The sequence below is a fragment of the Cucurbita pepo genome, chromosome 11 (genome assembly GCF_057944985.1).
Source record: "Cucurbita pepo subsp. pepo isolate OVF chromosome 11, ASM5794498v1, whole genome shotgun sequence".
NCBI lineage: Eukaryota > Viridiplantae > Streptophyta > Magnoliopsida > Cucurbitales > Cucurbitaceae > Cucurbita > Cucurbita pepo.
In genome coordinates, this window is record NC_141808.1 from 1146369 (window position 1) to 1162662 (window position 16294).

A 16294-nucleotide genomic window follows, 5' to 3' on the forward strand; every position below is an offset into this window, starting at 1 on the left:
AACAAGAAAGATTAAGGCAGGGTGAATAACAATCTGTTTAGCCCACAAGAACAGGGAATAAAATAAGAAAGAAGAATGGCTAGATTTTCATGAATGTTCATATCATCGTCTGTGATCAGATACAACAGGTTCCTAAAGTTCGTAGAAAAACATAATTGATACCAGGAATAGCTCATTTTTTGCATGCATCCCAAGAGTGCATTGTTCCCTGCAAAGATTTTGGCTACAAAGACTCCTTACATTGCTTTAATCCTTCCCAAAATCGGCGTTATAGTGCGAACTGGACTCGAGTTTCTTTGCTTCGTTCAGTTTTCGTACTGCCTGAACATCACAAGACGATGAAAGTGAGTATGAGAAGAAAATGCCATCTCTCTGTAGGGATCTGTTTGAATACGATGACTACTAAAGACGAGAAAGAAAAAGTAACCTTCATGAAATCTTCGTGGATGACATAGTCACGTTCGGCTCGAATAGCCGACATTCCAGCTTCGGTGCAGACATTCCGCATATCAGCTCCATTAAATCCCTACACAGAGGATAGTTTTATGCATAACAGATTATGGACAAAGCTACTAAAAGAAATCAATTAAACAAGAAAACTAGCAGGGTTACCTCTGCAAGCTTTACAACAGCTTCATAGTCGATTTCACCATGCTTCGCAATTCCAGCAGCATGAATCTTAAGGATCTCCGTTCTGGATTGCTCATTCGGCAAAGGTATCTCAATTTTACGGTCCAATCGTCCTGGCCGAAGAAGTGCAGGGTCCAGAACATCCGGTCTGTTTGTAGCCATTATCATTTTGACCTATGGTATCCTCAAAGTAATCATCTTGTGTTAGGAAAACACAAATTTGGAAAAAGATAATCGCAGTAAAAGAAATCAGAATAAGGAGACAAACAGTTAAGCCATGGCATGATCGGGAACATGATCAAGATCAAACGCCTCATACTTATATCTTCACAAGGCAACATGTTCGTTTGTTTTTGTGTAGATATATATGGTTTTCTCAGTTTCTTATAAAAAAAATATCTTCACAAGGCATACGACCTTATACCACACAGGCAAGACAACCAAAATCAGAAAAAGAACACATTCTTTGTATATGCCGAAGACCAGAAATTCAGTATGCAGCCTTGGTTACTACTAGGAGGATAGTTGTGAGATTCCACATCGGTTGGGGAACAGAACGAAGCATTATTTATAAGGGTGTGGAAACCTTTTCCTAGCAGACTCGTTTTAAAAACCTTGAGGGGAAGCTCGAAAGGAAAAACCCACCGAAGACAATATCTGCTAGCGGTGGGCTTGAGTTGTTACAATCCTCTATACTAGACCTCGGAAATTCAGTATATAAACAAAAATACTATAAAAACTTTCATTCAGTCGTTTTAAAAACTTTCAATACAAAAACGGTTATAACAATTAAAGAATCACAGAAGTAATTCAACGAACATCGTCTAGGTTAACACATTTAAGATATAGTATTCTATCAACTTTAAAGACCCCTCATCTCATAGGATTTTCGGGTACCGATGTTCGTAAGATACTTGAATATCTAAATATCAAAGATACCTTCATAACAAATGTTGGAATCTAAATATGTAAGAGAAAAGTCTGGAATTCCCAAAAGAACAAACAAGGGATCAGAAGATTTGGACATACCTTACCAAGTTGATCAAAACCATCAAGCTGATTAAGTAACTCCATCAATGTTCGCTGAATTTCACGATCTGCACTTGTTCCTTCACTGAATCTCCGCCCACCAATGGCATCAATCTCGTCCATAAAAATTATGCAGGGCTAAGCACAGAAAAGATTGGTGTATGACATATGAGTCACAATTTTCGTACAAAATCATAACAAAACAAGTTCATACCACATCAGAACTTACCTGGTGATCACGTGCATATCCAAACATTTCTCGGATTAACCTTGCACTTTCTCCAATGTACTTATCAATTATGGCACTCGATACAACCTAAAGCGAAGATAGAAGCTAATAGTTATACCTTAACTAGGAAGGAGGGGAAGATTAAAGTTGGCATCCATTTCAGTATTTGGAGAAAATTCAACCTTTAAGAAGTTGGCATCTATGTTGCTTGCAATTGCTCTTGCTAACAATGTCTTGCCAGTACCAGGAGGGCCATACAGAAGAACACCCTTTGAATAAAAATGCAGAAACTATTAGCTAGAAAACCAGAATTTTGTAAACCCGTCAACCGTGCGCGCGAGAGAGGGAATACCTTGGGAGGCTTGATGCCAACTCTAAGGAAAAGCTCAGGATTCATGAGAGGTAGCTCAATGGACTCCCTAAGTTCCCTAATTTGATCAGATAAGCCACCCACAGCAGAATAGCTAACATTGCCAGGATCTTCGCGCAACATATTATACACGACGGGATCTACCTATCAGATCAAATTAGATCAAAACATTTAGGACAATCGTGCATTAGAGGTTACTACCTTCGTTCCTTATCCTATATAATCATGGAGTACACACAATAAATCTAACTTACTTCACGTGGAAGAGCCCTCATAATGGTGAGTGTTGTCATATCAAGAACAACTCTAGTACCAGATGTTAATTTTTCTTTATCCACCTTACTGCGGCATCCAACCACATACCTCGGTCCACTGCTTGCTTTGACAATCACTGAAATCACAAAGGCAGAGACATCCACCAAATTATCAACCAATTTGAGGTAACTTTCCATATGAACAAATACAAGGAATAACAAGAAAATATACAGCGTTCGTTGTCAAGTGGCCTGAGAACTTCTCCAATGATCTGGCCAACACTTTGCAGAGACTTCAAATCATCTTCCGTCTTGTTAAATTCTTTCTTTGCAGCTCGCAAATTCTCCCTCACTGAAAATCATAAATCAAAGATAATATCTCAAGAAAACGTAAGACAATCAAGAATTTCAGCTTATATTATCACATATCACAAGAAAAATAGAAATGTAGCAAAATACGCAAACTCATTTCCCATAACTTCCTAGAAATGTATCATCTCCACAAACGTTTTTCAATTCCCAAATCATCCCCATCTTTCCAATACCCACACGAATCTACACGAACTTTCTCAGGGGCCAAAAGTTAAATCGGGGGCTGAATTACAACACTCTAAAACCAAGATGCATAAATCTCGTAGTCCATAAGACTTCCATTTCCGAAGAGCCAAAACCTTTAGGAACGACTAGAACCAGAATTGACAGAGTACAATAAAAACAGGAGCGGATTAGAAAGTTGGGTATTGAGGGACAGACGAGATCCGACTCTGGCGTCTAACTCTTTGTGCTGGAGGAGCTTCTTGCGGTAATCATTGACCGCCGTGAGACGCCGTGCGGCTTCTTCTCCATCAGCCATTTTTGGTGATCGCACTGGTAGTCGATGCTCGAAGTTCCCGTGGATTTATCAGAGAAAGCTTGGGAAGCAAGAAGCTTTAGATGCTCTCTCTTTCTGCAAATTGTTTTCCTTCTGCCCCCAATCTATAGCCTACGCTTTATAAGAATCCTGATACGACGCCGTTTCTTCCATATTGATTTTCTTTTTCTTTTTCTAGATATATTAGGGGTGGTTTAGTTCAAGGTTTTACTTATAAATGCCTCGAAAAATATTTCCCCTAAAAGAATGTCTCGGAATAGAACCTTTTCAACCCTATACCGAAAGAAACTATATGACCCATCTTAAAAAGCAGTATAAGTCGAATTTTGTATTCATAAGTTATTAAAAAACATGAAAATTTTAGAATATACATCCAACCGTTGTTACGAATTAGCAACAATATGATTTAGCTATACTTTTTAGATAAATGTACCATCCGAACCCTGAACGTAATTCTTTTTTTTTTTTTTTTTCAATTCAACAACGTTGTTCCTTCGACTAAGATGTCAAACAAGATTCTTGCAGTACGAAGATTGAGAGCAGTAATATTACAAATAAAACAGTTCATAATCTTTCCAATCAGCCGTATATTGTGTAAACTGAGTCACAGTTGCCATGTTTTGGTAAATGACAATCACAGTGGACAATTCCTCTCTCAGCTTGGGAAAATAAAGTAACAAGACAACAAAACAGCCATATTTTCATGAATATTCATCATCTCCCATTGGTAATCAGATTCGAGCAAGTTCCTATATGTCTAACTTCTAATATAAGCACCAGTGATACCAGGAAAAAGCTCAGTTTTGCCTGCTTGCATCTGAAAACTGCATCGTCTTGGCGGGACGGGAAGTTTTGTGCTTGAAAGGGTTTTTGGCCACCAAGAGTAAAATACCCGACTTCAGTCTTTTCCGAAATCAGCACTGTAGTGTGCACTGGACTCGAGTTTCTTTGCTTCGTTCAGTTTTCGTACTGCCTGAACATCAAAAGATGATAAAGGTGATAATGGGAAGAAAGAACCTTCTGCCTGTAGGTAACCAATTAATCTCAACAAGGTAAAGAGTATGCTATACAATGCTGGAGAAATTAATGTTAAATTACCTTCATGAAATCTTCGTGGATGACATAGTCACGTTCAGCACGGATAGCTGACATTCCAGCTTCGGTGCACACATTTCGCAAATCAGCTCCATTAAAGCCCTGGACGAATGAGAGTTTCAAACATGCATAGATTGTGAATAGAAGAAAGAAATCGGATAAATAAGAACTAGCAGGATACCTCCGCAAGCTTTACGACAGCTTCGTAATCAATCTCGCCATGCTTGGCAATTCCAGCTGCATGAATCTTAAGGATCTCCGTTCTGGACTGCTCATTTGGCAGAGGAATCTCTATTTTGCGGTCCAATCGCCCTGGTCGAAGAAGTGCAGGGTCAAGAACATCTGGCCTGTTTGTGGCCATTATCATTTTGACCTGCAGTGCCAGTTTCAAGTTAATAATCTTTTGCTATGAAAGCAAAATATTTGTAAAAAATTCCAAACCAGATCTAAGACAAACAATTAAGTGTCCACATGATCAGCAACAAGATCAACGACCTTACGTTTTCGGTTTAGCTAGTTACATGATATTATATCATCACACAGGCAAATAAGACAATTAGAATAAGAATGAACACGTTCTTCGTATTTGGCCACCGACTTCATTATCTGTCTATCCTTACTAGTTACTGTCATATATAAACATGTAAACAATATACAAATTATAAATATGTTTAAGTAAAAGCAGTTGGATTCTTCATGAGATGATTTTTTCTTTTTTTCTTTTTTTATGAAAATTTATAGCACCCGTCATTTTGATGGGCACCTGGATACTGATGTTCATAGGTATCTTTGCATATACGAATATCCAAAGCTGCCTTCAAACAAGTTCGAAAGGAAGGCCAAAGATGTAACATCAGATTCTAAACAATAATATTCAAAACACCCACTATTCCGTTGGGCATCTGGATCAGGTTCATGGGATATTGGAAATCTAGATATCCATGAGAAGTTCATTGTTCCCATAAAACTAAGAGTCAGCAAATCCAGACATACCTTGCCAAGCTGATCAAAACCATCAAGCTGATTAAGCAACTCCATCAATGTTCGTTGAATTTCCCGGTCCGCACTTGTTCCCTCACTGAATCTCCGCCCACCAATGGCATCAATCTCATCCATAAAAATTATGCAGGGCTAAGCACAGAAAGGAACAGGGCATGCATTATGAAACACCTTTCCTAATAGAATCACACAAAGAGAAGTTCATACCACATAAGAACTTACCTGATGATCACGTGCATATCCAAACATCTCCCGTATTAACCTTGCACTTTCTCCAATGTACTTATCAATTATGGCACTCGATACAACCTATACTTCAATAAAGAGAAGAGAGAAGCTAGTAGTTATAATTTAGTTGGGGAAGAGGGGAGTATTAACGTCGTTTTTGTACATGGAGAAAATTCAACCTTTAAGAAGTTGGCATCTATGTTACTCGCAATTGCTCTTGCCAACAATGTCTTGCCAGTACCGGGAGGGCCGTAGAGAAGCACGCCCTTCGAGCGAAAAGTGAACAAATAATGTGAGTAAGAAAGGGAGGATTTGGTAATCCCATCAAAGGGATAGATAGATAGATAGTACCTTGGGGGGTTTGATACCAACCCTAAGGAAAAGCTCAGGATTCATGAGAGGTAGCTCAATCGACTCCCTCAATTCTCTAATTTGATCAGACAAACCACCCACAGCAGAATAGCTAACATTGCCAGGATCTTCATGCAACATATTATACACGACCGGATCTACCTATCAGATCAAATTATATAAAAACATTTAGGACAATCCCCCTTATAACCATTCGAGTATACACAAAAATCTAACTTACTTCGCGAGGAAGAGCCCTCATAATGGTGAGCGTTGTCATATCAAGTACCACTCTAGTACCAGACGTCAATTTTTCCTTATCGACCTTAGTACGGCATCCAACCACGTATCTTGGTCCACTGCTTGCTTTGACAATCACTGAAATCACAATGGCAGAAATAATCCTACATTATCAACGGATTCGAGAGAATTTCATCTCACAGAGCAATTCAAGGAATAAGAAGAGAATTACAGCGTTCATTGTCAAGTGGCCTGAGAACTTCTCCAATAATCTGGCCAACGCTTTGCAGAGACTTCAAATCATCTTCCGTCTTGTTAAATTCTTTCTTCGCACCTCGTAAATTCTCCCTCACTAGAAACATAAATTAAACATAACCTTAAAGGCCTCCATAAAATAAACAAGAATCTCAGCTTCCATTACCACTTCACGAAATACCAACTAATGAAGTCACATATAAGCCCTAAAGATGTGTAGCAAAGGGAAATGATAACAAACCATCAAGAACATAACCCATTTCCCATAAAGTTTTCTAATTTCCACAATGATCATATTGTCCTTACAGATACAACTAAATCAAACTATATACAAGGCGGCATGGAAATACAAGAGCTATGAGCCTTAAACTTAGATGCTGCAATTTCACAATACAAAGAACGGCCGCTGCAGAAGATCAAAACCTAAAACTACTCCAATCGGCAAAATTCATCGAGACGACTAATTACGGACTTCACAAAGTAAAAAAAAAAAAAAAAACAGTAGTAGATTATGAACTTGGTTAGGGAGGAACATACGAGATCGGACTCTAGCATCGAGCTCTTTGTGCTGAAGGAGTTTCTTCCGGTAGTCATTGACCGCCGTAAGACGCCGTGCGGCTTCTTCTCCATCAGCCATTTTTGCTGTCGCAGTTGGGAATCGAATTTTTCTGAGTAAGCTTGAGGAGCAAGAAGCCCTAAGTTACCAAATTCTCACTCCTGTTTCTTCCTTCCCCTGCTTTAAGCCTCAACCTTTCTTTTTGGTTAAGTCATCAAAAAGTTGGGTTGTTTTGGAAAAAACTTCAAATAATTAAGAGATAAAATGAGTGTTTATTATTTATTTATTTATTTATTTATTTATAATTTAATCATTTTTATGTTAGATTTCACTTTAAATAGAGATCGGACGAGCATTCTACATTGTTGTATGACCTCTCGTGTATTAGAGATGTATATTGAATATGTTTTAGAATGTACTATAGGAAGAGACGTGATGTTAACTCTCCTCCCACGAGCCAAAGGGTGTAATATAAGACTAGGCTGTAGAAATAAGTTGACATGAGCCCTCGAGTTGTCATATCTTGATAGTGTTTAGAGGGATAGATGTTTGGAAGGTCCATAACGAAAAGTTACCGCATAGACATTCTCAATAAGCATACTCGAGAGAATAATGAAGTTTGATGACATCTCAAACCCACCGCTAGCAGACACTGTCTTTTTTAGACTTTCCCTTTTGAGCTTCCCCTCAAGGTTTTTAAAACGCGTCTACTGTGAAGAGGGTCTAACCCTACTCCAATAGTGTCTAGCAACATTTGATGACTAACCCTACTCCGACGTGGCTTGCACCGTCTGGTGACTAGACTTGATACCATTTGTAATTGTCAGTAGACAATATCATACCATTGTGGAAAGTCGTAGTTTATAATATAGTATTAGAGCCAGACACCAGCAGTGTGCCAGCGAGGACGCTAGGCTCTCAAGGGGGTGGATTGTGAGATCCTATATAAGTTGGAGAGGGGAACTACAGACACATTTTAAAACTATGAAGTTGACAGCAATACGTAACGAGCTAAAGCAGACAATATCTACTAGCGGTGAACTTGAGTTGTAACACCGTGCTCGACAATGACATTCTAAAGTGCTGTAATGGAACCCCAAGAGCTTACAGTCACGTTTTAACTTTTAGATTTCATCTGAGCTTTTTGATTGCTCTAAAAGTCGGAATAAGAAGATTTGAATTTCTAACCTTTTAATCACAGACATGCCTCTAACTAGTTGAACTATATTCAAATTGGAATTATGAAAGCACCATTCATCAACTGATGAGAACTTCTTATAGTAACAAGCTAAAAGCACGTACACTTCAATTTGGTCAACGTATGTCCATGTCAGTCACGTGCCAAAAACTTGGACACACCGATACTTGTGGGGGCACATATTGGTCACTTATTAGCACAGTAAGTCACTCATACTTGTAGTCGTCTCGTTACTTTCAGGTCTATTAGTAAGGTGTGTCCATGTCCATCACGTGCCAAAAACTTGGACACACAGATACTTGTGGGCGCACGTAGTGCTCACTTATTAGCACGGTAGGTCACTCATACTCGTCGTTGTCTCGTTACTTTCACGTCTATTCTTTCTCAACCATAACTATTTTAACCATGCATTCTGACAAAACATTATTTTCATGAAGGCTGTCAAATTGGTTGCCAGCAATGAGTAGCTGTAGCAGGCTTGCCAGAGGTGCAACTAGTCAATTGCTTATACTCATCTCTTTGTTCTCGCAAAATGGCTACTGTTCTGCTTATCTTCTCAAGAACAACTTGCCTTCCCATATACTTTCCAACAGCTGTTGCCTCTTGTTCTAATCTTTCATGAGATATTATTGGGGTCAGCGCGAAAACGACGTATGATTTAGATACCGACACGGTACCCAAATCGTAAACACTTTCAATATGCAAATCCCTAGTTCACAAATGCTAAAACCCTCGAATTAAGTCGAGAAATTCGATCTAACAACTTTATTGAATAATAAGACCTCTAGATTTAACATTTTTTTCCACGGAGGTTTTGAAGTTCATATTGCATGATTGAGATGTCTTGGTTCATATCTAAACTCAAACATCATTAAAGTTAAACTCAACAACTAATGTCACGTTAAGAAGAATCGAGTATCGACAAAAATTCTAAGATATTTCAAGTGGGGTTTGATTTTATTCTTAGATAATTATAAACTCTCGTGTAAATCTAGATTTATGGTGTTTCATTAATGCATTTTTCAAAGTTGGCGGTGAATCGATGAACATGATGTTGAGGACTGAAGATTGTTGGGAGTGAGTCTAACGTTGGTTAATTTAGTGGAAGATCATGAGTTTATAAGTGAGAAATACTATCTCCATTGTTAACAATATCATACCATTGTGGAGAGTCGTGATTCCTAACACATGAACCGAGTAGGAGTGTCGGAGAAGTACATTCGTGCAGCATTTTGAATGTTTTGATCCACCGTCCATTTGTTCTTCTCCGCAACCAATTATGACCTCCTGAAAAACGAGCCCTCTTCACTATATACAACAAACATATTCCTTTCCTCATCCATTACACTATCTGTCTACCGGGAAACCGCCGTGTTCACCGTCGTAAAGGGCGGAAATATCCTCTGGCCGGTGGCGAGAATATGACGTGGATCAAACTTCATCTTCCTCTGCTGAAACTCCGGCCACTTATCGCCGAAATGCTCCGCCCATTCCCGCTCCGTCGTGTAGTGAGGCAGGTACTGTTTCACTTTGATCCCTTCCTTAGCGCAGAATGCCAAAATCTGATGATTCTGGTCGCTTAAATACTCCAACGACTGCGTTGGCTCACCGTTGTCCAACGCCGACCGGAGCAAGGCCACTAGGTAGAACACGTCATCCTCCGGGACCACCGCGGAGCTCCTGGGGTCCCACCTACACAGGGAAAAGGGAAACAACTGTAAGAGAAGGGATGGGGTATAGAATTGATAGTTTTTGAGCCAATCAATGGGACCCCAAGTGTGGGGGTCGTTAGATGTGCAGCCAAAATGTCCATTAAAACACTGCAAACGGAATACGTCAACTGGACAGAGACATGATCCCCGTCCGTAGGTCCAACGGAGAAGATCTCCTGACACCAGAATCTTCTCCCTTGGACAATCTCCACCGTCCGATTTGTCCATTCAAAACTAGACCCTCCCATGTATTTATCAATCCAAGCTGGCTAGGCCTTCCTCTCATGTCTTATCCGGAATTTTTTTCAAATCTTAATATTTTTTAAAATTAATAATAAATTAATAAATTTAAATCGATTCGATTCAACCGAATTTAATTTTAGACTAATCTATCAACTAAACATATCCATAACGTTTATTTGAACTTAACCCAACTCAAACCATACGGGTTACATTAGACGGGTCGGTATGGACCTTTCCTTATATTAAATAATAATTAATAATTTTTTTGCATGTTGCATGCAGAAAGTGATTGCTATTTTATTTTAATTTATTTTAAATATATATAAAAAAAAAAAGTTAATAAGAACTAACTTGTGCTTGTTCATGGGGTAGATGAGGATGGGCCCACTGGTGTTATTTCCCAAAATGCCCTTGAAAATTCCTCGGTCAAAATCGGCGATTCTTGACTTGGGGACGAAGAGGTTGAGCCATGGATGTGGAACATCCCATAAGCCTTTTGACCGGAGTTTCAACTCGGCCTTATGAACCCGGTCAAGAAAGTCCACGTAAGCCAAGTCCGTTGTGAAAACCGACTCGGGTATGTAATCCAGCTCCTTCAATAACGCCTCAACTTCCTGCTTAAACGCCGTCGTTTTGAGTCAGTTTTGAATTTCAAAATTATAAATTATAAATAAATAAATAAACAGGTTTTGCTTGCAAAGCAGGTGCCACTTTTTTGTCAGAGGATAAGTTTGATTCCAATCAATCTTAAAATTAAAAGAATTTAATTTTTTTTTTTAAAAAAAGAGAGAATAATTTGGTAGTTGAAGACCGTAGATTTTGTATTATTATTTAATGTTGGATTAAGGAAAAATAAATTCCTTAAAAACAATAATTTGATTCACACAAGCCTTAATAATTTTAATTATATCCAAAACTAATTATATTTATTGAATAAATAAAAGAAAACCAGACACACACAAGCAACAAACAACAACGTTGGCCCACTTCCTTAAAACTCTCTGAATCATTTGAGAAAAAATCCAATTTTAAGGAGTGGAAAAAAAACAACCCCATTTGAAAATCAGGACAAAACCCAAATACAGCTTGCAAAATGGCATAAAAATTATTACTTTGATGCCCTGGAATGTTCATAAATTCAGCTATCCGACAAACAAACAAACAAAAATTGGGTTCCAAAACATCCCGATAAAAAATTATTCGATCAAATCACTACAATATGGCAAACAGTTCTTAACCGTTGGATGAGAATTTAAAAATCCGTTCTTTACAAAAATGTTCGCTATTATCTTGTCTGTATAGTATGTGTTTTCGGGTAAAGAAGACGAAGGCAATGATTGAAGACGATGATTAATGATCAATGATAATTATTAGTGTATGGGTTTACCTGATCAACGGTGGGAGATGCGGTTTCATGGTAGTTTTTTGTGATCTCCAAGCAGTATAAAACTCCTCCATCTGGCTTGTTGTTAAAGGAGGAGATTTTAACCGGATTAGCCGGTGAGAAGAAGGATGATCTCCAGTTGTTGATTAGAGCTTCATCAACGATCACAAAGCCTTCCACGTAGTCAAATTTCTCATTCTCTGGCTTTGCATGTAACGATATTAGCCATTCTTGATCCTTAGTAAATGCTTCAAAATTTGAATATAGAACTCGAATCCACCGGACCTGTATTTTTTATTTAATTTAATTTAATATTTATTTGCATGGAAAGGACAGGAAAATAGCTTAATTGCTTTTTAGTACCCTTTGGGGCGCGGGTTCGAGCAGGATTCTTGCTCGTGTTATGATCCCAAATTGTCCTAATCCACCAAGAACTGCGTGGAAAAGATCTGGATTTTCTTCGTTTGAACATTTGATTATCTCCCCGTTTCCTGTTACAAATTTAATTTAATTTAATTTTTTTTGTAATTAATTGAATAATTTATCGTGAAATTCATGCATTTTTGTGGTTTTAATTGGAGGAGAAAAAAATGGACCTGTCACGACGTCGAGTTCATGGACATTGCTGATCTGAGGGCCGTGGTTGAAGGCTTGGCCGCTGATTCCGCCGTTGGAGAGTGTCCCGCCGACGGATAAATACAAATAATCCGTCCACGATCTCGGCGCCAACCCATACCCCAAAGTCGATTTCAGCACGTCAATCCACAGCTCACCGCCCCATACATCCACAAATTTCTCTTTCTCCGCCACCACAGGTTGCGGCGGAGCACTCCTATCGCCGCCGCGTCGGTGCCGTCTTCCACCGCCGTTCATTTCAATCACCACCCCATTCCCTGTCTGCGTTTGCCCATTTATCGAATGTCCATGCCCTCTCGCTGACACCGTAAACCCACCATACTCCCCTTCCTCCTCCGCCGCCGCTGCCCGGATTAATCTGGCCACGTCATCAGCGGAGGCTGGGTGTAAGACAGCGAGAGGAGGATTCCGCGTCATGAGGCCGAAATCGACAGAAGCGATTTGGACGTCGGAGGGGTCGACGGAAAGTAGGCCGTCGATTCCGAGGCGGGGAAGCTCCGCCGTCGGACCCATGTGGAGTCCTACGGTGGCTATCAAACGACAGAAAGCAAAGGCTAAGAGAAGCTTAGTAGTCATCATTGTTGAATCATTAATGAATAATTTGAAGTTGGCGGCGGCGGCGGTGATCGGACGGCGGTGGTGGCAGTGTTGCATGGGATGGGAACAGATAAAAAATTAAAAAAAAAAAAAAAAAATCTTTTATTGCAGAGAAAAAATAGAAGTCTGTTTGTGTTGAAGTGTAACGTAAGACTAAGGATATATATTGGCTCTTTTAAGATTTTCTGTACGCAAAATCATGCACCTAAGCATTTTTTTTTTTATTATTTTTATTTTTTTTACTTATGTAATTATTATTAATTATTATTATTTTCCTTCTTTTTCTTGGGGAACGCAAAGATTTTCCCAGAAGACAAACAGAAAAGAAAAACTTTAACTAAAATATAAATAAATATATATATGTATATGTGTGTGTGTGTATATATACATACACACACATACCTCAGTTTCTCTCTCTACTAATTTCGACTTTTTAGTAAAACTTGGGTAGCTTTGCACGTGTCGGACTTTTTTTTAATTATTATATATATATATATATATATATATATATATATATATATATATGCAGCTTTTTTTTTTCTTTGCTTTTTCATTTATATTTTTGTAATACTTTTTTCTTATTTAAGAAATAAAATTTTATTTTTGTTAATTTTTTCGTCCACAAATATCATTTATTTTTCAACTATAAAGAATTGAAAATTGAGAGTGAAAAGGAGTGAGTTAAGTAAAATGGTTCATAAAATTAAGTTTTTTATTTAATTTTTCTCTCATCTAAATAATATAATTTATTTTCAAATGATAATTTAAATAATTAGGTGAAAAAGACATTTAATTTAAACTTTATAATGTCAGAAATTTTTGTGGAAAATAAATGTTATTCTTTAAATAAAAATATTTAATATAAATAAACAACAAGAAAAGGTACAAATCCATATATATATAGTTATTAAAATTTAACCATTAATTTATTTAATATTAGATGAAATATAAATAAACAACAAGCTAAGTTTTATTTCGAGTCCAATAAATACAAAAAATATTAAGATATCTCCATTTTTTTTTTTCTCTAAAATTTGGTAAATTCAATTAGGCCAAACTCTCAAGAATTGGCACGTGGCATTTCACGTGCAAGGATGAGGTAGGCACGTGTGAAGTCGAGGAGACTGTGTAAAGGGCTAGATGAAAGGGGGGGCCCGCGCCGGGCCCCATTCGTGGATACGGAGGATCTGCCTCGGGTCACGAGCATGGGCTATAATCAAATGTGTTCACAACTCTCTGCAACCATCTCCCACACCCAATCACATCTCCACACGTGCTTCCAGTTTTCCATCCCGCCCATTTTTGTAAATTCCAAATAACCAGGGGCATAAAAGTCCATAAACAATATTCTCCTCGACCCCTACTCTACACCCTCCCCTAATCCACTTGGAAAAAACAAATATATATATATATATATAGTATCTAAGCCTTAGATTACAGATAATTTGTTATTATTAATTTAATTAAAAAAATAACAGTTAAATCCCATTCTCAAGTGGGTATATTTGAAAAATCAACCAAAATATTTTTAGCATGAAATTATTATTTTATTTCACTAATTCAATATAATAATTAAATTTAGAAAAATTAAAATTAAGTCGGAGTGATACATAAAAATTTAAATAATATTTTAACGCGAATTATTTATATGATTAATAATAGGGTTAGGCGAATACATATAATAATATTGAAATAATAATAAGAATAAAGTTTTTTATTAAATAATAATAAATAAAGTACTGGTCTGTATTCGAGGGGGCCTATAATGTCCGTAAAGAAAATGATTGGCCAATAAATGAGTGCAATGTTTCCAATTATTAAAAATTTATTTAACATTTAAAACCTATTAAATATTTATTTTATAGATTTTACATTGAATTAGTCCTATAAAATGATTTAATATTTATTTTGCTTATTTAATTAAACCAATTTAAATTTTGTAATTATTTATAATTATTTTTAAATTTACTAACATTTGACCAGTCAACCTCGTTAGTTAACCAACTATACATTAGTATTATAATATTATGGTGTTGAAATATTAGGAAAAATATCATATTTTTTTTGTAGCTATCATATAGTATGAAAAGGACTAGGAATTAGAAGGATATTTGGTCACATTATATGAATTAAATAAATGACCATGAAATATATTTTAATTTCATATGACAAATATGTTAAATATTAAATAGTTCGCAAAGAAATATATTCTATTTTAAAATTGTATAATTAATTATTAAATAAATATGTCCTCGAGTATTCAAATGAAAAGACAGAATTACCCTTTTCTCTCTCTTCCAATCTTTAGAGAAGGAAAGGAAAAAGGGGGGTTTTATTTTCTCAAAGATCAAATCTTTTTTCTATTTTAGTTAAAGGTTAAAAGGAAAAAAAACACATTAAAAAAAACAGTTTTTTTAACCTAAAAGTTAATTTCTCTCTCTAAACTTTAAAAATAAAAATAAAAATAAAAATAAAAAAAAGCTTAAGGCTTATAACTGAAAAGGGACACAGAATCCATGGGCTCTCTTTGTTTTGATTATACACGTCAGATTCTTCACTTTTTTTTTTCTCTCTCTAAACAGATTAAAAAAAGAAAATTAATAATAATTAATATTTGGAATTTAATTTTTGGTTTTTACAGCTCACTCCTCATTTGTTTTCATTATCCTTTAATTTCTTTTTCTGACCAATGATTCAGCTTTTTTTTTTTTTTTTAATTAATCAGAATTTTAATGTTTGGAAGAGTAATTAGGTTAATTAGATTCTGTGCTCAGCTTTTTCTTTTCTTTTTATTTTTCCATATATTCTTTCATTTAATAACAAAATAATAATAATAATAATAATAATATTGATATATATTAATATTTTAAATATTGATGTCTGAAGTCAGAATAAATAAAATATTACTATAGTAGAATTTAATAATTTATTTGATTTTTAAAAAAATTAATGTAGTAGTATTTTAGTTGTTTTTGAAATTTAACCTTGTTTCTTTCTAATTTTTTTAATTTAAATATTGCACTTGTCCGAGAAATATTTGAATTCTTAACTAAATTTTAAAAATAAAAAACTATTTTTTTTAACCTTTAATACGTGAGTATGAAAGAGATCACTTGAGTGTTTATAAATTGACGTTTTAATGGTTATCAAATAGAACTTAAATAATTATCAAACAGAACTAATCATTAAAATTAATGATATAAATACAACTACTGACCCTTTGAATGTACACGAATGACCAATTACAAGAACAAAAATCTTTATAACATTAACATATTAAATCAAGAAAATAATGGAGTGACCGACATGGAGTGACTGACTTTGGAAAGTGATTAGAAGACACCTTAATTTTTTCGATTTGTATTTACTCATTTTTATTGGGAGTTGTAGTTGGTAGATTTACTTAATTATGTTTTC

At 36.2% G+C, this 16294-nt stretch overlaps 3 protein-coding genes across 3 annotated transcripts; all 3 read right to left on the bottom strand.

Annotated features, from left to right (window-relative positions):
* Positions 1 to 58: 58 nt before the first annotated feature.
* LOC111805243 (26S proteasome regulatory subunit S10B homolog B) lies at positions 59 to 3484 on the bottom strand. Its single transcript, XM_023690218.2, has 10 exons — positions 3266 to 3484; positions 2745 to 2864; positions 2513 to 2649; positions 2241 to 2402; positions 2071 to 2157; positions 1889 to 1975; positions 1660 to 1797; positions 613 to 804; positions 428 to 526; positions 59 to 321 (listed from the first exon to the last, which is right to left on the bottom strand). Exons 1-10 carry the CDS (start codon positions 3363 to 3365, stop codon positions 247 to 249), a joined length of 1197 nt encoding a protein of 398 aa, XP_023545986.1. The 5' UTR covers positions 3366 to 3484; the 3' UTR covers positions 59 to 246.
* Positions 3485 to 3931: 447 nt separating this feature from the next.
* Positions 3932 to 7305, bottom strand: LOC111805244 (26S proteasome regulatory subunit S10B homolog B). The gene is made up of 10 exons (XM_023690219.2): positions 7089 to 7305; positions 6529 to 6648; positions 6298 to 6434; positions 6057 to 6218; positions 5885 to 5971; positions 5700 to 5786; positions 5472 to 5609; positions 4660 to 4851; positions 4482 to 4580; positions 3932 to 4356 (listed from the first exon to the last, which is right to left on the bottom strand). The coding sequence occupies exons 1-10, from the start codon at positions 7186 to 7188 to the stop codon at positions 4282 to 4284; spliced, it is 1197 nt and encodes a 398-aa protein (XP_023545987.1). The 5' UTR covers positions 7189 to 7305; the 3' UTR covers positions 3932 to 4281.
* Positions 7306 to 9443: 2138 nt separating this feature from the next.
* Positions 9444 to 13014, bottom strand: LOC111805242 (cytokinin dehydrogenase 5). Its single transcript, XM_023690217.2, has 5 exons — positions 12241 to 13014; positions 12008 to 12135; positions 11648 to 11929; positions 10612 to 10874; positions 9444 to 9997 (listed from the first exon to the last, which is right to left on the bottom strand). Exons 1-5 carry the CDS (start codon positions 12932 to 12934, stop codon positions 9661 to 9663), a joined length of 1704 nt encoding a protein of 567 aa, XP_023545985.2. The 5' UTR covers positions 12935 to 13014; the 3' UTR covers positions 9444 to 9660.
* Between the last annotated feature and the right edge of the window lie 3280 nt (positions 13015 to 16294).